This window comes from Pinus tabuliformis, chromosome 5_2 (assembly GCF_031772625.1).
Source record: "Pinus tabuliformis cultivar Carrire ecotype Pingquan chromosome 5_2, CPIR1, whole genome shotgun sequence".
NCBI classification, from domain to species: Eukaryota; Viridiplantae; Streptophyta; class Pinopsida; order Pinales; family Pinaceae; genus Pinus; species Pinus tabuliformis.
In genome coordinates this window covers 69,055,007-69,077,931 of record NC_142306.1, presented here as the reverse complement: position 1 = coordinate 69,077,931, position 22,925 = coordinate 69,055,007, and the positions used below count along the sequence as shown (strand labels likewise).

General features: G+C 42.1%; 1 protein-coding gene across 1 annotated transcript in view; it reads left to right on the top strand.

The window, feature by feature from the left end:
* Positions 1 to 16,763: 16,763 nt before the first annotated feature.
* Positions 16,764 to 22,925, top strand: part of LOC149157580 (uncharacterized) — a 53,270-nt gene continuing 47,108 nt past the window's right edge. The window contains exon 1 of the mRNA XM_089435877.1: positions 16,764 to 17,451. Coding sequence (XP_089292003.1) covers positions 17,370 to 17,451 — 82 coding nt within the window. The 5' untranslated portion in view covers positions 16,764 to 17,369. The remainder of the gene's footprint in view (positions 17,452 to 22,925) is intronic.

Genomic DNA, 22,925 nt, shown 5'->3' with positions numbered 1-22,925 from the left:
CTCCCAACAGTCTCTCCATGTCCTCAAAGTGGGCAATGGCTTGAGCCTGTTGCTCAATGTACTCCAGTAGCTCCTGAGGACTGTTGGCCAAGTGCTGGTGGGCGCTTATCACTGCTGAGGGGTCATCCGGCTCTGCTCTAATCATGAGTGGCTCACTGAGCTCTCTGCCTATGATACTGCGAACCTCTGCTGCTCTCTTCTCCTCATGGCTCATCCAAGAGGCCATGGCCATAAGCTGGACATCTCCTATCACCGTGTTGGGATCCCATGCGTTCATGTTCAGAAGGGCGAAGTTGTGCAAGTAGAACTTCGATAATTTGGCCCTATCCTCAGATGAACTACTGCCACATAGAGCTACAAACTGATGATAATTTTGGAATGGGGTGATGCCCCTTTGAGCCAAGGTATTGATCTGAAACTGTAACCACTGATCCTTGAGGTATAAGGCATAGGATTTGGCAGGTTGCCTACACTGCAGAGCTTCCATTGCCCAGCTGGCCATGCAGGCCAGTTGGGCCTCCTTTTCTTGTACCTGCTGTTTCAGAGACTGTGTCTCCAATTCCTTTTCCTGTAGCTGTCGATTCAGTGTCTCAATTTCAGTCTGCATCCCTTCCTTTCTCTGTTGTTCATCAGGGGTATCTTTGGCTGTTGTGGGCTCCTCTTGTTGTTGTTGTTCTCCCAAGATATGAGGCCTGTCTTCCTTCCTCTGTCCCTGTAATTGTAGCTGCTGTCTAAGCAGCTCATTTTCTTCCTGTAGCTTGACCCGCTGGCTGCTCTCCACATGCCGTACCAGAGCCAATTCCCTTCTTGCCTCCTTGAGTTGTTCCTCCAGAGGACCTATATCCGCCACACCCTTGGACTTAGCGATTTTCATCCAAGTGTGGGTCCTCACTCTCTCTTCTTCTAGTGCAAGGAAAAGTGGCACTCATCACTTTTAAGGAATGATCTTTCCGGCCACTAAGAAGTTATAATAGGAGCCCAAGCTGGGCTGGGGGCTAGGTTCCACAATGTTCTCCACCTTTTCTTCCTCCTGTGGTGATTTAGCTGCCTCACCTTCCATTGCTTCGGTCTCCTTCAACCTAGCCAGTGTTTCTTGTAGAATAGTCTCAGCATCCTGTAGAGAGGCCTTTGTGTCCAACATTTTCATTCTCTCCCTCCAGGTGGATGTCTTCGGGCTTCCCCGTTCATAAGTGATGGATGCCTTGGAGGGGTACCTCTCCTTTTGTGTGGTAGGGGTGTCTACAATTGTGATTGGTTCTTTTGACAGTGGCTGGGGTCTGCCAGTGTTAATCCTCACACTCCTTCTTGCCTTAAAATACATGGGAGGCTCCCTCTTTCGCTTCCCCTTCTACTTGGGAGATGTGCTTAGAGTGGCCAGCACAACTGCTGCCTCCCTAGCTAAAATTTCCGGTGATTTTGCCCTCTGTTTCTCTGTCTTCAGACTTCCTGTAGATAGTCTTGTGCTGAGTGTTTTTTGTCTTCCTGTAGAAGCATTTTTCGGGCTTCCTGTAGAAACAGTTTTCACTATTTTGGCCTGCTTGGCTGGGGGTGCCTTCTCCTTCAATTTTGTTGTGGTTTCCTTGGATGTGCCCTCACTTGCTTGGACTTTTTCAGTCCTTTATGCCCTGATTTGCAACTGTTTCTCCCTTGGCGTTTGTGCCTTTATTCCACCTACAGTTTTGGGCTCAGCAGCTTGGCCCTTCTCTTGTTTCTCTTTTTGCTTTTTCTGTGGTGGTCTGTCCTGGGGTTCCTTACCCTTGGCTTTCTCTTCTGCCTCAATGTGCTCCCTTTCCTCACTGTTGGATGAAGTGAGTTCCTCGGCCAGAATCCGGATATCATCATTCTTGGACATATTGCAGAAAATCTCCCAGGATAGAGGGACAGTATAGGTATGGAGGGCATCTTCTACTAGAAGCTTGATAAGCCCATGATGAGCCATCTGGTCCAGTGTCCCTTCCTTCATTTTTGTGCCACACTCCATCAATGATTGTAGGAGGAAATATGGGAGGCTTAATTTTTGTTCTGTGGGTAAATCCATCTTATGCCTGAGTTCAGTTAACAACCGGAAGTGATAACCATATACAATACTGAACCGCCCCTCACAGGTAATGTATTTCATGATCTGAAGGCTGACCTCGCTCCAAAATGGATGTAGGCTGGCTCTCCGGACCCCATTTTTATCCTCTGAAAACTGTTCTTCTGGTAGGAAGAATGCCTTTTTGGCTTTTTGGCCCAATGCCCTCTCCTCTTTACTCCAGGGTACCCCCAATGGCAAATCAGTGACTCTACTAATGAGTTGTGGGGTGAGTTTTAAGGTCAATCCTCTGAAATTTACAGTGGCCAGTATCTTGGATTTGGGCTGCAGAGACATTAAGAACTCTTCTGTTACCTCATCATCATGACCTTGAATTCTGTCACAGAAGGTCATCCAATTGGCACGGGTAAATAGGTCTACCACCTCGGGGTTTTCTCACAATTTCCTAGAATCCGAGGGTTCCTTTCTGATAAACCCTCCTGGCATGGTGAAAATGCTCTGTTTTGGCTTGTGTTTAGACCAGAAGGGGAATTTTGTGTATGGTTTCCTCCTTTGATTCTCAGGACAGGGTTTCTCAGATGTTTGTATCTCCCTTTTCACCAATTCCCTGGTTATAATGCTACTGCTGCCCCAAAACTCGACTGTCAAAAGGAAATTAGGCTCTCACAGACAGAGTGCAGAGCTTAATTTCACACCAATCACATACAAGTCACATTTTTTTATGCACAGATCAGCCCTTATAGAGGTTTATCGTTTCTAAAGGAGGAATTTGTTAACAAGAACTGTGGAGGAGAATGTGACATAGCATCATTTGAAAGAAATTCCGTGTATCATACAGGCAAACCACCATTCTTGACCCACAGGCAGACTTGTTTTAACTTTCCCTACTCCAAACAATTTAATTTACCACCTTTCGAAATATCATGCATGGGTATGGCGTTTTTCGAGCCTACCTCTCTTCAAAACTCCAATTTCGACGCAGAAGATCCAGATTTCTCTGCTCCGGGAGGCTATGTTGTGCTTCCTGTAGAGCTCCTTCCTGTAGAGAGCTTTGCCGGCTTCTGGAGGACATCACGGTGCTTCTGAGCAAGCCTAGGATGCGGGAGGAGTTTGAAATGGGCCAAGAAGCTCGGGCTAACGAACTGCAGAGGAGGAGGACGTGTACGTTGCTGAAAACCGGTTGCAAGAGTAAATGACAGTGGTTAATGTGAGTGTTATGGTCGAAGGATTTTGAATTACGACGCAATTCATGGCGCGGGGGTGAGGTGTCCAGGCCGATCCGTTGGCCAACGTCACGTCCATCATTCTCCAGCGTGTCCCTGACCGCCATTTTTCTATCTCTTCCATTACCCGCCGTCATCACTGCCCATCCACCGATTTCACTGCAAATCTGCCGATTTTCCTCAACTGGACACTTCCCACGTGTCGGCTCCACGTCCCTTTGGCAGATTCGAGCGTAATCAAGCTCGTTCAGATCCCACGAGGCCATTCGACTAACTGTGGGTGTCCAGTTGACTGGCCACCAAATTTGTTCAATCCGCACCATTCACAGACGTGCAATTTTCATAGTATAGTCTATGCAATTTCACGAAATAAGGTTAGGCACTTACCTATGTGGCCATGGACGTGCTCTGCAGGTTTCCGGATGTGGAACGATGGCTTTTCTCGCTGCTGCTTCATGCACAGGCGCTGGAATTCCTTCGTTCATTGGCTGATGCTGCATGCAAGGCTTCGGGACCCGATCCACTAGTGGTGAGTGTTGCATGCACTACTCTGTCTTTTCTCAGCTGTCAAGGAGGTGTTTACGTTCAATCAGAGCTGGTTGCATGCCTCCTACATTGATTTCAACTGCTATTGACTCCATAGTGTGTATTCCAGGCAGATCAACTGTTATAGGATTCCTGTAGGACATCCTGTAGCTGCTTCTCCTCCTGGGCTGCATGCTGAAACGAGCAGGGTTGCATTCACGATTGAAGGGTCCTGATGGAGCTTTAATAGGTAGAGTGTGCGGGCCTTCATGTACTTGATTTGTCCCTTGAAAAAAATTGCAATATGAGGAAAACAGGACTCTTTGCATGACTGTGCAGGAATACAGGACCAGATTGTTGTAATGACAGTGGAAAGAGATGAAACTGGTGATGGATGGAAAAGAGGAGTGGCTGCAGGTCTCATCAATAGACTTCAAGCTTTAAATCCCTTTCCAGAATCGACTTTGGCCTGCCCGAAGGCTCTACATGATGTTTCCTGTAGAAATGCGAAACTTCCTGTAGAAAGCCCCAAAACTTCCTGTAGAAAGCCCAGAACTTCCTGTAGGAGGTTGAATCTCGACCCGAATGTGTTCAAATCCTGGAAAAAGTGAGTGGCCATGGAGGGGGTGTCTGTGAGGATGTCTGATAGCTTGGTACGGACCCCTGTCCTCGTTTTGCGCGACCTTCTTTATCTGCACTATATTTCCTGCAACCTGCAACAATTCCAGAGATTAGACCTGTTTCTTTTTCTTTTTCTTTTTTTTTTCTTTTTTCTTTTTGAGAGACAGCAGGGGCGCCTCCATGAGGTTTTCACCCCCACTATCTACCCTGGGCACCTCAAAGAGGTTTTCGCCCAAGGATCTTTTTTATTCCATTTCTTTGTTTTCTGAGAGACCGTTGGGGCGCCTCCATGAGGTTTTCACCCTCACTGTCTGCCCTGGGCGCCTTAGCGAGGTTTTCACCCAGGGATCTTTTTATTCCCTTTTTTTTTGTTTGATGATCAAGGTGTGGCCAGAATAGAGGCAAAACCCTGCTCTACTACCAGCACTGATTTTTCCACAGTTTCAATGAACTCCTGCCTTGAAAGGGGTTTCTTGTAGATTTTCAATCGATGCCCATTGACAAGCATGGCGATGGCTTCTTCATCAATGATCCTGATAAGGACTGAACCATTGTCAATTCATTTCTCCACTGTATATGGCCCTAACCATCTTGTCCTCAACTTTCCTTTGAAATCCTTGTATCTTGAGTCATACAACAGCGCCCAATCTCTCGGCTGGAATTGCTTTTCATTAAGGTGTCGGTCATGCCATATCTTCCTCTGGAGTTGTACTACTTCTGAGTGGAGGAGGGCCTGCATTCTCTGTTCATCTAATCCATTTAGTTGCAATAATCTTTCACGTTGAGCATGGCTGAGATCTAGGTCCAGCTGAGCTGCCACCCTTAATGTATTGTACTCGAACTCTATGGATAGCAAATCTTTCTTCTCGTAGACCAGCTCATAAGGTGTGAAACTGGTTGTAATCTTCCAAGTGGTGTTGTAGGCCCAGGTGGCCTCAACCAGGCGATCTGCCCAATTCTTTCTGCTGCTGCTCACAACCTTAGTCAAAATCCCTTCCAATGCTCTATTAGTGACTTCCACCTACCCATTTGCTTGAGGATGATAGGGGGTGGAAGTCTTGTGCTTGATCTTGTGATGCGCGAGCAAGTCTTCAATCAAGTTGGAGGTGACCTGGCTTCCTTGATCTGTGACTAACTCTCTTGGCTAGCCATACTTGTAGAAGATATTTTCCCTCAGAAACTCAACCACCTTTTCTTTCATTGCTGCTTTGATTGCCTTTGTTTCTGCCCACTTGGTCAAATAGTCGGTGCACACAATGATGTAAGACCGTTGCTTTGAAGGAGGGTTGATAGGACCCATAAAATCCATGCCCCACTTCTCAAATGGCTCGAAGGTCACTTGAGGTTGGAGAGGCATTTCATCCCTTGGAGTCGGTTTTCCCATCCTTTGACATCGGTCATACTGGCTGATGTATCTTCTGACATCTTGATGAAGAGTAGGCCAATAGTAGCCTGCCTGTAGAATTTTTAAGGCAGTCCTTTTGGCTGCAAAGTGGCCTCCACAAGGTCCGTCATGACAGGTTAGGAGGATGTCAAAAACTTCCACCTCCCTAACATAGCGTCTCAAGATCTGATCTGGGCCAAGTTTAAACAAGTTGCCCCCGATCCAAGTGAACGGGGCACTCTTCCTTACAATTCTGCTCTTCTCCTTTGAGGATAGATGCGGAGGGAACTGTGCTGAGACCAAATAATTTGCTATATCAGCAAACCATGGAGAGAGCACTGAGATAGCAAACAGATGTTCATCTGGCATCTGGTCATCCACTGTTCCTTCTTCACCTGCGGGCAAGTCCAATCTAGACAAGAAGTCAGCAACAACATCTTCCTTACCTAGCTTGTCGACAATAGTCAAATCAAATTGCTACAACAAAAGTAACCATCTAATGATACAAGCATTGACATCAGGCTTATTCATTAAATATCTAATCGCAGCATGATCAATGTGTACAAATGTTTGATAACGAGTGATGTAGTGTTTGAACTTGTTTAGGGAATGGACTACAGCTAGGAACTCTTTCTCGGTTACAGTATAGTTCATTTCTGCCTTGGACAGGTTTTTGCTGACGAAGTATATGGCATATGGGAGTTTCTCCTCAACTTGTCCTAAGGCTGCCCCTATGGCTTTGTTCGAGGCATCAGTGTGGATGTGGAAAGGTAGGGCCCAGTTTGGACCTCTCAAGATCGGGGCGGACACCAGCTTATCTTTCAACTCATCCAGTGCCCCTTGATAGTTGTCAGTCCATTTAAACTCAACATCTTTCCCTAAGAGGCCAAACAATGGTGAGGCTAGCTTGCTGAAGTCTTTAATGAATCTACGATAATATCCTGCTAAGCCTAGGAAACTCCGAACATCTCTTACCTTTTGAGGAGGTGGGACCTTTTGGATGATAGCAATCTTATTAGGGTCCACCTGTAATCCTTGCCAAGAAATGGTATGACCTAGCACGGTCCCTTCAGTCATCAGGAATTCACATTTTTCGGGACTAAGGGACAGGTTCATCTCAATGCACTTGGTTAGAACTTTTCCCAGATTAGTCAATGCTTCTTGGAAGTTGGACCCATAAGGAGTAAAGTCATCCATATAGATTTCTATCGATTCATGGACCAATTCAGAAAAGATGCTCAATACTGCTCTCTGGAAAGTGGCAGGAGCATTGCATAGCCCAAAGGGAAGGACTCGGTAGGCAAAGGTACCCCAAGGACAGGTGAAGGTGGTTTTATCTTGGTCTTCCAAGCTGATTTGGATCTGGTTATACCCGCTGAACCCATCTAGGAAAGAGAAGAACTTCTTTCCTGCCAGTCCATCCAACACCTGATCTATGAAAGGCAAAGGGAAATGGTCTTTCTTGGTGGCTTTGTTAAGTTCTCGGTAATCTACACAGATTCTCCACTTCCCGTTCTTTTTGGGCACCAGCACTAGAGGCGAGACCCACTCACTATCGAAGATAGGGTAGATGAATCCTGCATCCAATAATTTTTGCAATTCTTCTTTGACAATGTCTTTAAGAGCTGGATTCATTCTTCTCTGAGGCTGGCTGACCGGTTTACAATCTTCTTTAATGTAGATGTGATGGGTATAGACCGAAGGATGGACTCCTTTCATCTCTTTATAGCTCCAAGCAAAAGCATCTAAATGATTGCTCAGTAAGCTACACAACTCCTTCTCCTGGGAAGGAGATAGGGAGGAGCTGATCTTTAAAGTTCTTTCGGGACCAAACTCCACATTCTTAACTTTGGGAGAGGTTGGATCAGTCACACAGAGGTCCACTAAGGTGTTGGCTTGGGTATCTTCCACCAATTCCACTAAGGACAGTGCACTGGGAGGTGGATTTTGAATCAAAGTCTCAATCAAATCATCCTCGATTTGCGGGCCTCCCCTAGTGGTTTCTATTGTGCACAATGGTGCAGAGTAGACCTCATCCTCATCTCCTTCTTCCAACCAGAGTGGTAAGTCATGTTCTAGCAGAGGTTGGGCAGGAGGATATAGGACTAGCTGCTTGGACATAGGCCCATTCTTGATGGTCATGCTTCCAGCTCGGCAACTGATGTAAGCATCCACAGTGGCTAACCAAGGCCTTCCCAAAATGAGGGGGTATCTAGTGAGCTTTGCCTATGGCTGAAGGACCAAGAAGTTTGCCGGGTACTCCCAAGAGTCAACAGAGACCAAGACATCTTCCACAATCCCTTCGGGAGTCATGGTGGAGCGATCTGCCAACTGCAGGACTGTCGAGGTCTTCCTTAAGGAACTCTGAAGGTTGAGTTTAAGCATGGTGTCCCTGGTCATCACATTAATGGCAGCCCCTAGATCAATCAAGGTATGGGGGATTATGGTGCCATTGATGTGGACATCAACTACAGGACTCCCAGGGTCCAAATACTTTGGACAGATTACTTGCCCCAACATTAGATCGGACAGTTGTCTGATGACATTGATAGTCGAGGCATCTCTCTTTCGCCTGCCTGGGTGCCTGAAACACTTCTCCTTAATCAATTTGTTGTATATCGGTACATCTTTGATGGCCTGGAGAAGTGGTATTTTCACACACAACTGTTTCAGTTCTCCCAGAAGTTCAGTCTCCTCTGGGTTTGGTTGCGTGGTTACTGTTAGTCGCTCAGGAAAGGGTGGAATGGCTTTGGGTTCACTTTCCTGTTTCTCTTCCTCATCCTCTGGGGGAGGAGGTTGGCGATTTGGAAGGGTCTTCCCGGATCACAGGTTGATCTCCTGGATCTCCACAGCATAGGTAGGACATGTCGTCTCCCCAGTGTATACTTGTTGGGCCTGTCAGTTGTTGGGGTTTGGGTTCGGTTGAGTAGGCATCTGGGGTTGTCTTGGAGGAGCAGGAGGTAATGGTTGTGGCTGAGTCGGTGGTGGAGGCAGAATGGCGGGAGGAGATTTGTATTGGGGCCTCCACCCCGGTTGAGGTGCATTCCACTAAGGCTGTGGCTGGACATGTGAGTGAAATGAATGAGCAGTGGGTTGAGTATGGTATTGAGGTGGATAAGACCACGGAGGAGGTGGAGACCAGGAAGGATGAGCAGGGGGACCCCAAGAAGGCATGTGAGCAGATTGGTTGGGACTATAATAAGCTTGGGATGTCCCTTGCATCCCCTGCTGGTAAGGTCTGGGTCCATGCGACCTCCTTTGGTTGAGGAAGTAGAGAGGTTCAGTGGGTGCCTCAGTCCCTTGGTACATGGCTTTGAATCCGGGCAAGGTTGGACATTGGTTTATGGGGTGGTTCTCCTCACAAACGAAACATACCTCTACTGAGTGCAATGGACACTCGTTCTTAGGGTGCTTCCTCGTACATCTGGGACAGAAAATGGCCAAAGCCCTCTCAGCTTCCTCTTTCTTTTGTTGGATTCAGAAAGTATCAAGTTGCATGGCAATGGTCTGTCTCATCTCACTTTTGAGGTCTTCCATCTGATTAGCAAACTCATGCTTGGAGAAGGTAGTACTAGCTGAAAGTGGATTCCCCCTACCTCTTTTCCGGGCTGCCCTAGAGTGGTTTCTAAACACAGTCTTTATGTCCTCATAAGGTAGTTGGTAAATGTCTCCTCTAGCTAGCATGTGAAGGGTATCTAGAAGGTCTTCAGGGACTCCTCAGAGCAGAACCAGCTTTAGAGATTCAGGGTCAAGTGTGCACCTGGCCCGTTTATAGCTAAGTTGGAACCTTTCCTCGTAGTCTTCTAAAGACTCATCATTTCCCGTGGTCATCCGAAAGATTTCTCCTTTGGTTTCCTTTGACCTACAGTAATCCCGGTATTTGTTGTTAAAGGCTTGCTGCATCTAAGCCCAAGTAGTGATACTGTTTCCAGGTAACCCCATGAACCAGCGTAATGCTGCATCCTTGAGGGTAGAGGGAAAGAGTTTCAACTTTTGCTCATCTTCTATATAGTCATAAGTTCGACAAAGGATAACAAACTCAAACAGGAAGGTATCAGGGTCTTCAGTGGTCAATCCATGGAAATGAGGTAAGGCTGAGGGACTTATGTTCTTCATTTTCATGTCCCCGTTGGTCTCTCGGATGGGGAAGGTACCTTCTATTCTCTCGTCATCGTCTCTACCATTTCTGTTGTCAGCCATGGTCTCAAAAGGAATGTTTTCTTGCTCTTCTTTTGTTACAGGATCTTCTTATATCTCAGGAAGTTCACCTATAGGTTCTTCTGGGTCACTGCCACCAAAGAAGAGAGAAGGGTGACTCAGTGACGTGGTGGGGGTGTTGGGTAGGAATTTTCCGGTATTATCTCTGTTCCTACGAGGCATGAAATGATTTTGGTTGCTTTTGCTTTTTCTCTGCTTGTACCTGCAAAACTGAAACAGATGGAATTGCAACTAACTAAAATCTATCTTGCAGAAATGAAAATGCGGAATTGAAATGAAAGCAGGAAAGGACTAATCTATTTTGCTGAAATCAAATTGCGAGAATGAAATGCTAGACTACGCTTGCAGAATTGAAATTCTATTCTACGCTTGCAGAATTGAAATTGCGGAATTGAAAGGCTAATCTATGAAAGCAGGAAATGTCTAATTTACTTTTGTAGAAATGAAATTGCAGAATGGAACTGAAATAAACTACTTAGAAGAAGGTTTAGAGTAGGAAAATAGAAGAAAAGCAACAATCACAAATACTCTGATGCTTCCCCGATAACGACGCCAAAAAGAGTGGTGAGCTCCAGTATTGCAGCAATAATGCTGCAACTCCTGGGACTCCCTTCTTTACTTTTATCAACCCGGTAGTTCGTAACAAACTTGGAAGCGACGGTGTTGTATGCACAAGTACTAGCTCTTGCCGCAGCTGTCGCTTGGTCAGCTGGCACAAGTCCGTTAGGAGCTTAAGCCAACTTCTATGAGCTCTGAGAAGAAGCTTTTTAACTGATGGACGAAAGCTAACCTAAAGAAGACTGATCTACTTGCAGAAAGAAACTGGAATGCTGAAAGGAAACGTAAACCCTAACAAACCCTAATTTTACCAGCAATCCCCACCGATGCAAGAAAGAGGATGCAAGCTACTGAAAGAAATGCCATTGACTTCTAGGAAGGTAAATACATGTATCTAAGCTACTTCTACAGTAACATCTGAAAAAAAAAAAAAAAAAAAAAAAAAAAAAAAAAAAAAAAAAAAAAAAAAACTTTTTGTACTTTTGAATGAGTTGTCAGAATTATCATGCATGCGATTTAACTGTTTCTTACTGTGCAGAGGTGGATTGGCAAGAGGAAATGCTTGGAGGAGGTCGAGAAGGTTCAGAGAGGGCCTAAGGGGTCCCTAACACCCTTCCAGAGAGTTTCACAGAGTTTGGCTATCAAGAAACCTCATTCGTGAGCTTCTATAGGAAGTCTGCAGGGGTTCTACAGAATGTCTGTGATTTTCTACAGGATGTCTGTAATTTTTCTACAGGATGTTCATAAATGGGATTTCAGAGGATGGATGGATGAAGAAAGATGAAGGAGTGGGTATGGAGGTAGGATAAGGGCTGGAGGTGGTCCAGGACTTGGTGGATGGAGTTGAGGACAGATGTAGAGGGTTGGATTTGTTCAAGGAGGACTGAGGCAATGATGCACAAAAACTAGGGTTATGTGAGCAAATGGCAAACGTAAAGCTAGAAGCTGAGCTGAGGGATGGAGCAGATGGGTTTGATGGAGTATGGGTAGGTAGAGAAGTGGTACAGGTGCTCTACAAGTCGTTTTTCCAACTGAACCGACGAAGACTTGTAAAATCAAAGACCTAGTCACGTTGACCTAATCTGATCTAGCTGTCAGTAAAGAGAATGAATAGAAGTTTGAACTGCAATGGAACCATGTATACTAACTCATGCAACTAAGCAAGCAAAAGTCTGAACTTGTAACCAACTTCTACAAATGAAAATCAAACACTAGTGATTGCATGGCAAAGCAAAATCAGTGTTTTTGTGGGCAGCAAGGTCACCTTGATCCTAGCTCCTGATCCCACTGAGGGAGAGGTGAAACCAGAGATGTTTGATGGCCCTTTTTTGAAGCTTTTCCCTGTTAACAACCTATCAACTAAATCTGAGCATCAAAAGTCTTTCTAACCATTAACAGTGACCTAGTTAATCAGCAAGATGTAATCTACTTAACAGAAATGATTTTGCAAATACATAAAGGACAAATAACAATACATAAAGGAGGCCTTAGCACTCGGGTTGGGCCCAACCCCAAGAGCTGCAGGCTCCTATAAAGAACTCAGATATGATGCCAAGTAAAGCTGCTTCTCATTACTCAAAAATAATCATCACAAGTAAGTTGTACAACAATAGCTAAGAAAAATGAGCTGAAGAAAGGACAACACTATAGTGCAAATACCAACAGTTCAAAAAGTAAACTACAAAGGCTGAGGCCTTCCTATTTATACAATACGAGGGGGTTAGCAGCCCTCCTAGATTCAAGGGACTCGGCTGTTCCAACTGCTAGTAAATAGTCACTCCTCCTAAAGCTGCTTAGCTGCCTTTAGAACTCGTTTTGGTGGCCTGTTGAGCTCAGAGTTGAGGGTGGAGATTTCGAGGAAGGGCCATTTAATGCCACAGACAACCTCCCTACGAATCCTCACCTCAAGCTTGGCTGTCACCTGGGCCATAATTGCTTGGTTTTGCTCCAAAATTTGTCCAAAAAACCTGAAATGACCACGTATTAGCCTCCTTGGTAGAGTGACCACCCTTATTCGTTCAAATAACATAAACATACTAGAAAAACATGCATAATTTATGAAAAATGGAGGATTGAACAAGGACAATTAGGCAAAATGAGCCCAATAAGTTACCCAATTCGGGGCTCATCAGTCTTCCTCCTATGCGTATCGGCCAATATCCCCTATTATATGGTTTCGTCGCTATCCCCCAACCTCATGCTAGTTCATGGGATCAAAGTTGTAAGTACCACAACGAGTAGAAATATGATAATGAGCATAGACAAATGCATTAAGCAATAAATCCTAGAGAATTCAGAGTGTATTGTTTTGCATTAAATATTACTCTTCACGTTTCACTTCATAAGTAGATATGTCCCTCGAAAGTTGATCGAGTTTCTATTGAAAGAGGACCCAAAGTTGATCCTCGCTCATGGAATGAGGTAGTAATCAACCTTAAGCATAATGCTTAACGTCAATTGTTAAGAATCACTTTGGACAAGGTACCCTAAGTAACTATGTGAAACAAATCCTTAAGCTACAAAGAAATGACTTAACACAATATATAGATTGAGTTTCATTATTAGCCTTTACAATTCTAAAAAAAAGTGATTTTACATCGAAGAGAGATTCTATATTTTTACAAGTTGGTTTGAACATTATTTGTTGTTTGGTTACATGGGTGGAATTTTATAACATGAAAAAGCAATGTTTCATTCAAAAGATTCCTTTTTACCATAACTATTTCATCCCCCAAAACTAGGGCTTCCTTTCTCTTTGCCATAGATAAAAATCTCAGACATATGTTTTAATAAATCTAGACAAATAATGTGCACAGTTTCTAGGGTTTGCCTGCAAAATATAATTTAATTGCAAAATAAAGCAACAAAAGTATTGGTTTATGAAAAAAAATGTCTTTCGATAATAAATTTACATTAGTAAAAAATAAAATTGAATGAATAAGACATACTACAAAATAAAAATCTCAACAAGGACTGCTAAAAAAGGCAAAGATGAAAAGAAAGAAACATGGATAGTGTCTAGAAAAAGATGCAAGGTACACTTATGTGGGTGGCCTAAAGAATATGATAGATATGATATGACCTAATGACCTCAAATATATTTGAGAACCCTATCCTTATCGCTCTCCCTCTCTCTAGCTCTCCTACTCTCTCCCTCTCTCTCTCCTTCCCTCCCTTTCTCTCCTTTTCCGTCCCTCCCTCTCCATCTCTTGGTCCACTTTTCTCTCTATCTCCTATTATTTCCTACTCCCTCTCTCTCTCTATCTTTTTCTCCCTCCTTCCATCTATACATATCCCTCTCCCTCCCACTCCCTCTTTATATCTCTCTACCCTAAGCTATTTTAGTACATGCACCATAATTCATACACTAACGTTGAGCTCCACAATTGTGTTTAAGTATATATCTCTACTTGACCATGATCACAAATCATCATGCCAACAATCAAGACTTATTAGTGCCCACAATTCATTGGATTAACCCACACATATGCCACATCATCTAATTTATTCTCACTAAGTTAATAATGGCCATAAGCTAAGACTATTATTCAAGATAGACTCAATCTCTTGGTGTCTTCCTATTACGCTAGTCACTTTATGGGCCAATATCCCCTATATATGGTTAGGTCGATATCCCCTAACTTCATGATAGTTCTTGGGCTAAAATTTGTAAGTACCTCGACGAATAAAATTATGATATTGAGCATAGATAAATGCATTAAGTAATAAATCATAATGCATTAAGAGTATATTATTTTGGATTAAAGATTCCTCTACACGTTCGCTATAGAAGTAGATATGTCCCCCCAAAGTTGATTAAGTGTCTACTAAAAGAGGACCCAAGGTTTATCCTGATTCATGGAACAAGGTAGCAATCAACATTAAGCACAATGCTTAAGGTCAATTTTTAGGAATCACCTCAGACAAGATAAGCTAAGTAACTATGTCAACCTTCATCTGACCGAGATGCATTGTCAGCCTCCTTTCACTTCCCTCTCGACAATTTCAAGCACTCTTTAACTCTCTTTTCAAAGTACTTTTCATCTTTCCCTTGTAGTACTTGTTTGTTATTAGTATCTCATCCTTTTTTAATCTTAGCTAGAATTTACCACCCAATTAGGGTTTAATTCTCAAACAACCCGACTTGCTGACAATGCCTTATGATGCGTCATAGTGGTGAACTAATAGAGCTATCACCCTCTCGAGTGCCCCCTTTAAAGGGGCTTGGACTTGGTCGAAAAAAACTGAGATTCGACCACTCTACAAATGGCCCCCAGTCAATCTTCAAATGGACCTACAAAAAAATATTATATCACATTACCCTTCACATGAACTAAAAATTCCACCCATCCATAATGGTTCCAACATCTTCAAAACCACACAGAGCCAAAGCCCCTATGAGGGAGCTGCATCGATTCCCCAAACAATTTTCTGTTCAAAGTTCCTCCCACCAAGGTGTTCTTGATCCAAGATACTACTCATGTGTTACTAGGTGAGACTACCAACAAAACTAATAACGATTTCCCTAGAAATGAACCACGACCAATTTTGAGGTGGACCCAACTGCTAGCTCATTTCATAAAGTCACACCCTTTGCATGCAAAAACAAGACCGAACCAACAAGAAACTCAGGTGAGAAATCCTTGAAACTACATAGAGAGGAATCCCTTGTGAGGAAGCCACAACGATCCCCTAAAATGGGTTTCCCATTCAAAGTGACTCCCAACAAAGTGATGACCCAACATACCGCTCATGTGTTTCCAGTGAGACAACAACAAAACTAACAATCGACCACCTTATAACTAACCCATGACCAAGTTTGAGGTGGACCCAACTTCCAATTCCTTTTATCACATTTCACCCTTCACATGCAAGAACAATTCCCATCACCTCAAAAAGGCCCCGATCTAACTCTTCACAACATTTATGGGTATATGAACAACCAACAAAATCGATCCAACAACAAACTCAAGCGAAAATCCTCAAAACCACATAGAGCCAAAAACACATCTAAGGGAGCCACATGGATCCCCTAAATGGGATTTCATTTAAAGAAGTGCCTTCTACCAAGGCATGCTTGACCCAACATATTGCTCATGCATTACTAGGTGAGACAGTGATGAACTGAGAGTTGACCACACTACAAATGGCCCTTGGGCAATCTTCGAGTGGACCTGACAACTAGATTGAATATCACATCACCTTTCACATAAAAAGAGAGCCACAACATTCAAAGGGAAGCTTGACCCAACATACTTCTCATGTGTTACCAGGCGAGAAAATAATGAACTAGGAGCCGACCACACTACAAATTGCCCGCGACTAATCCTTGAGTGGACTAAAAACTAGATCTATCGCATAACCTTTCACACAAAAAGAGAACTACAACATTCAAAAGCAAGCTTCACCCAACATTCTGCTCATGCCTACATGGAGTTTCACATAGTTACTTGGGGCCTGACAATTGAACTTAGCCATTGTGTATATGGTTGATTACTACCTTGTTCCATGAATTAAGATCATCTTTGGATCCTCTTTCAGTAGACACTTGATCAACGTTTGAGAGACATATCTACTTCTATAATAAAACATACAAAAAAAATAAAAAAAATAAAATAATGCAAAACAATATACTTTAAATATATTAAAATTTATTCCTTACTGCATTTGTCTATCTTACTATAAATAATTACAATATATACTTATATTGCTTAATATACTATACTATTTTTTATGTCACTCATATTGAAATTAACCAAATAAACTTTTATCCCTCACTTCATTTATATTTAAAATAAATAAAAACATATAAAAAGTATTATGAAACCTTTCGAGAACAACATGCACATGATGCAAAGCACTCCTCAATATTCTTAAAATATTTCAATTTTTTAAATATATCCTTAAACCATTAAATCTTTAGATTATCTAATCAATAAAAACATATCCAGATAATTAATGAAAAAATGCCCTCACAACAATACCGTTTTGAATTTCAGAAGACGTTAAGAGAATTGAATCTTTACCATCGTCATCAAACACGTGAAAGGTGGAGATATTCATTTATATTAACATCACTTTAAAGGGTAGATTTTCAATTATATTAAAATATCTTTAAAGAAGTTAAATTAGTTGCATTGGTTGCTCACAATAACTTTGAACCAGAGCATTTATTGAGTCTGCCCGGCAAACGCCTAAAATTGTTTAATCACCCAAAACTACAAAATTTTAAACAAACCAACAAAACAAAGTCAAAGGCTTTTGAGCATAGCTACTCGGCTTTTTCTCAGTCGAGGACTTCATAGCTTCACTACTATGGAAATTCATTTTCTTCACAACTATGGAATTTCATTCAAGCCATTCGGATCCATCCAAAACTTTGAGTTCGCCTCCTTTTCCGACATCCGTCGAACTTCATTTTGCAGGATTTGGCCAAAATTTCGTCCTTAAACCCTGGGCGATAGAGTTATTACAAGGTATATTTTCTTTCAATACCGAGGTTTTACCAAGCTTTAAAAGCTGGAGAGGTATGCGGAGACCAACACATTATTGGGTTTAGTAATAAGTCACAGTTCCCAGCAGAGAAACTCGAGGCCCTGTCTAGTTCGACGTATCCAGTGATGCGATGTGCTATGACAGGAAGAGGGTAGCCACAGTAGGGTGTTAGTAGTAACAATACACATCTCAGTAAAAATAATCACGATGCGTAGATTCATTTTTCCTTGGGATTTCATGGACCCAACAATTGTTCCATGGGGCAGAGGTCCTCAAATATGGGGTGCGCATCCCCTACCATAGGTCCAAAATGAGACAACGGATTTTTAATAATGGGAGGCAGGGGCAGCGACCTCATCTCGGAAGTCCTCGCCAAGCGACGGTTTCTACAGGTAAGAAAAATTTCGACAACCATCCACATTTGTTAGGATTCAATATGGGGTTGCATAACTTTTTGAATTCGATATTTGTTTATTTTCATTTGTTTTTGCGTGGATGAAATTTGTTGCCCCACTTTTCAAATTGACTTTTTTTCATAGTTTTCTATACGCACATGATATAGAGAGATTGTTGTTGTTGTGATGTTTTTTTTGGTTTAAAATTCATCCCTCTATTTGTTGAAGTAAAATCAACATTTTTATTTATTCACATTACTGCAACGATCATGACAAGTAGATACATACACACTGTTCTTTAGATTTTTATCCAGCGATTTTTATCCAGCTATCATCATGAGAATTTTTGAAATAGTGCAACACTCAGAGCAAGAGAGGTCGCATTATGATTGTATATATCCTAAGGATCCTTAAAATTTCTACATCTAGATTACATGCCTTGCATTCAATGAAAGTTGGCATTGGTATTTTATGTAGAATTTCACTTCCAATTCTCTGGAATAGCGGTATCTATAATGAACATTTTCCCTGGTGAGAGGGTTGTAAGGCGAATGGAGAATAGAGCATGTAAAGGGCCACTTTTCAAAGCCCAATTTGCATCCCATGTTTGTTGCATTGGTTTCCATGTCTTGGAGTTTCCCCGAAGAGAAGTGAAACACAAACTCATTATATAAACTTGTAACCCATACATAGTGTAACTGCATTAATCAATACAACCTATACAACGGGCAATTTAGTTTTGTAAAGAAACCACCTGCTTTGGATCGACTTCTCCTAGGTCACCATCTCCATTTACGTATTCAACAAGGAATTCTAGCTAGTAACCACTTGAGCCCGCATTAACATGGAGGAAATATTCATCCTTTGATATTCACAAGGCACCCTGTATAGCACAAAATGATCATCTATAAAAGGAAGCATTGCAAAATAAAGAAAACACTGCAAACCATTTCTGTATTTCATCCATTTATTTCATCCACAATCTAGAAAAGATAAATACCTTCGAAACAAATGTAACCCCCTCCTCCCACATTTACCTAAGCTAACCAACATACCAGGGTAAAAATGTGACGAAGAGTTACTATGATATGATTCAATTTTCCAAGTATAGTTAAGGAAGTGGAATCGAAAAACCAAAACCAAACTGACCTTCCTCAGGAGCTACAGGACCTACAGGGTCTAACCAACCACTCCAAGTGCCCAACCCTTGAGTTAAAGTGTTGTTTAACCAAAGTAAACTCCTAGTTGCTCCAATGACAAGCCCTCCATGCGACTGTAACCCTCAAGTCGCTCCCACAACAAGGTCTCCATGTGAATGCGGACTTTTTCGCCTAGTTCTGTGCCAACTACGAGATTTAAGCCACCTTTTCAGGTTAGTCTCCAAACCACTACCCAAAACTTCATAAAACTTTCTAGAATAATGAATGAAACTAGGACAAAGCCTTTCACACAAAACTTATACAAGAAATTGACCTAACCAAGCCTATCCATGACAAACATTTCATCAAACACATCATGAACATGTAATCTATAGGTCATAATTACATATATGATCATAGGGGTATCATACTTATTTGAGAATTGTCAATAAGGTTTGATGCCTTCTCACAGTAGCTGTAGTATCATCTATTAGGTCATACATTCATTAACATTTCATCTACTAACCAAAACATGATGAGAGCCATAACTCAAATCTGTTATTAACCATGCCTGTAACAAATATATAACCAAATAAACAATAATAATCGAACAACCATCATAGCCATATAGTAACAAGTACATTTACACATAGAACACAAGAGGAAAAGAACTCTTAGTAACATGTGAAAATCCAACCAAGTTAGGGATTTCCACGTATCACCCGACCATCGATTGGGCTGATCCAAAATCTATCTTCCAGCCAATCACCCCCATGCCATATTCCAAGCATGAATGTGGGATTTCATGGAATAAACCAAGAAAACCAAACCAGGGCTTCCAGAGGCCAAACCACCTCAACCCTTAACCAGTGATTCCACCTCACGATCGGACATCACTAACGATCACCAGATTGGTCTCTATTTATGTTGTCTAAGGCTCTAGAGTGTTTGTTCTAACCCGACTTCCAGGATTAATAACTCAACCCACAGTTGTTGCCAGGATCCAGAGTGTTTGTCCAACCAAGGCTTCCAGGACTAGTAACTCAACCCACCAAGGGCTCCAGAGTGTTTGTCTAACCAAGGCTTCCGGGGCTAGTAACTCAACCCAAGCTGTTACAGGGCTTCTAAAGCGTTTGTTTAACCAAGGCTCCAGGAACTAATAACTCAACCCACATCCATAAGGAACACGAGCACCAATTAGAAAACAAAGGGTAAAACCCACAACGCCATGGCTATTTAGGAAATGGAAAAGTTAGGAAAAACCACTATTAATCAAGGCAATCCTCCATGCCAATAGTAGATCATAACCAAATAACCACATGTATATGCCATGAATGTCAAAACTAGCAAGGAAATCATAAATGCAACTTAGTACTTGCAAGAAAAACCCGTTGTAGTTGCTGATCCTGATGTTCCCTTGCGATTTCCTGTTCTTCCTTTGCCTTCTTGCTCCAAATTCAAAGTATGCCACAATGCTCCAAGAGTGCTCCAAGAAAACTATGTGTGCAAAAGTATGAGAGAGAGAATAAAGGGAGAGAGTTCCAAGTTAAGATTGAAAAAAGCTATGAACTGATCTTTAGAAACCTTTTTATCATTAAGGCCTCTATTTTCTTCAATTTCTTTATTTTTCCTTCAATTTCCTCCTCACATGCAACCTGTGACCTTTCACCTTCATTTTCTCTTAATTTCTATTATTTTCATAAATAAATGCCAATTAATGCCTCTTTTCCTTTCTAAAGCCTTTTCCATTGCCTTTGCCAATTTCCATAGCCATTAATTAATCACAAGTGATCATCGTCACTATGTTTTTTTCCCAATATTCAGCTTGGAATACGTGTCCCATGACTTTGGTCTTATTTTTGCATTTATTAACTTTATTCATGGATTTTTAACCCGAGGTTGTTACAAACTCCTCCCCCTTAGGGGAACACTATCCTCAGTGTTCAATGACACCTACAACAAGAAAGGCTCCTGAAAACCAAACATAATGCCCATGGAGATTTATAACTTATCTCGTTGCAGTATTTACAATGAAAAACCTGTTGAAAAGAAAACCTACATGACAAACATAGCAAAATGATAACCATATTACTTATTGGAGCTTTATAACATAACTCGTTGTGGTATTTACAAGGACAACGACGTATAAACATGTAAATATACCAAAAATCATTTTCCTCCACCAACAAATAATGAAGGATACATAGCCCACATCTGATTCATAGTTTTACGAAACGGCCGAACCGAAACGGAAACGGCCGTTTCACTCATAACCGGCTGGGGCAGCGTATTACCAAAAAAAAATCGATTTTTTGCTGATTTTTTATAAAGTTAGTTAGGGTTTGTGGAGCTGAAAGGTTTATTGTGATTTGTTTAATGCTTTTGGGGTCCATTTCCCCCTCCCAAACTCTATTTAAGACAGCCAAATGCTCTCATTTCACTCACAGCAGTCTTATGCATTTGAGTGAGAGTCTTCTTTGAGAGTTAGTGAGCAGTTCTTGAGCTTGTTTTGGAGCAGCAGTGAGGAGTCTTGGAGGAGCATTGTAGCTGGAGTGAGGAGCTTCTTGGGCAGCCATTTGGAGCAGCATTGAGGAGCTGATTTTTGGAGCAAGCTTGAGGAGGCAGTTTGTGCCTGGAGGTATTTTTTTCCACCTCTATAAATCTGTTTTTACTTAGTAAATTTTAGGTGCATATCAAGATAGCTTAGAGAGTGTTTTTAGTCAAATAAATGAACATTGAATCAATTTTTTTTTTTTTTTTCATTTTCAGATTGTTTTCCTAGTCAAAAAATGGCACCTAGAGCAAAAGATCCTGCTTGGGCATATGTTGAAATGGTTGATGATGAGATGTGTTGCAAGTTTTGCCATAGGAAAATTAAGTCAGGTCCTGGGGGGATTAATAGGCTGAAACAACACTTGGCAGGGATTAAAGGCAATATTACTGCATGTAAATCTAATGAAATTGGGGAGATTAGAAAGAATTTGTTGGAAAGCTTTGAAAAATTTAATGCAGAAAAGACTAGGCAAAAAGAGATACAGGCTGAAATTGGGAGGAAGAGGGAGATACAAAGAATGATGGCTGCCAACCCCCACTATGAGTTTGAGGGTTCTTCCTCTATCCCTCAAACTGATGCATCAAACCCTTTCCGTTATGTTCCTCCCTCTTTTGCTTCTGTTCAAGATAAGGGAAAGGGTAGAATGAAGGGTGATGGGACTATCAAAAGTTTTTTCACTCACTCAGGCTCCTCTCCATCAGATGCACATGGTCCTGAAGTTAGTAAAGGTCTTGCTCAGCCCACTTTAGATGACCATTGGAAGAAAGAATTGAGGGAGACTGCTTGTGACTACATAGCTAGATGGTGGTATGATGCTGATATCCCCTTTAATGCTGCTCGTTCACCATATTATGAGCCTATGTTTGAGGCCATACATGCTGCTGGAAAAGGCTTCAAAGGCCCTACTATGCAAGAGCTAAGGGGGTTTCGTTTGCAGAAAGAAATTACATCAATTAATGAGTATTTGCAAGATTTCAAGGAATCATGGGCAAGAACAGGGTGTACCATCATGTCAGATGGATGGACTGATCAAAGAAACCGTACCATCATAAACTTTCTTGTCTTCTGCCCACAGGGAACCATGTTTTTAAAATCAGTTGATGCATCTGATATGGTAAAAGATGGCCACTTGTTGTTTCAGCTATTGGATGAGGTTATTCAGGATGTGGGGGTGGCTAATGTTGTTCAAATCATCACAGACAATGCCTCTAACTATGTTCTTGCTGGTAGACTGTTAGAGGAAAAACACAAGACCATCTTTTGGACCCCATGCGCTGCACATTGCATAGACCTCATGCTTGAGGATATTGGAAAATTAGATTGGGTCAGAAACACTGTAGATAATGCCAAAAGCATAACAAAATTTATCTACAATCATACACTGGTTTTGAGTCTCATGAGGAAACACACTGGAGGCAAGGATATTATTAGGCCTGCCATCACTAGATTTGCTACACATTTTTTGACATTGCAATCTATGCTTTCCCAACATAGAAACTTGCAAAAAATGTTTTCCAGTGATGATTGGAATCAAAGCAGTTGGTCTAACAAACCAGAAGGCAGAGAATTGAAAAGGAAAGTCCATGAGGAAACTTTTTGGAGAAAGGCAGCAGAGATTGTGAAGGTTGCTGAGCCACTAGTTAAGGTGTTGCGGTTGGTGGATGGGGAAAGGTTGGCTATGGGCTTCATTTATGAGGCTATGGATCAAGCAAAGGAGCAAATAAAGACAGCATACAAGGATAGAGTGGCAAAGTATGGGCCCATTTGGGCAATCATTG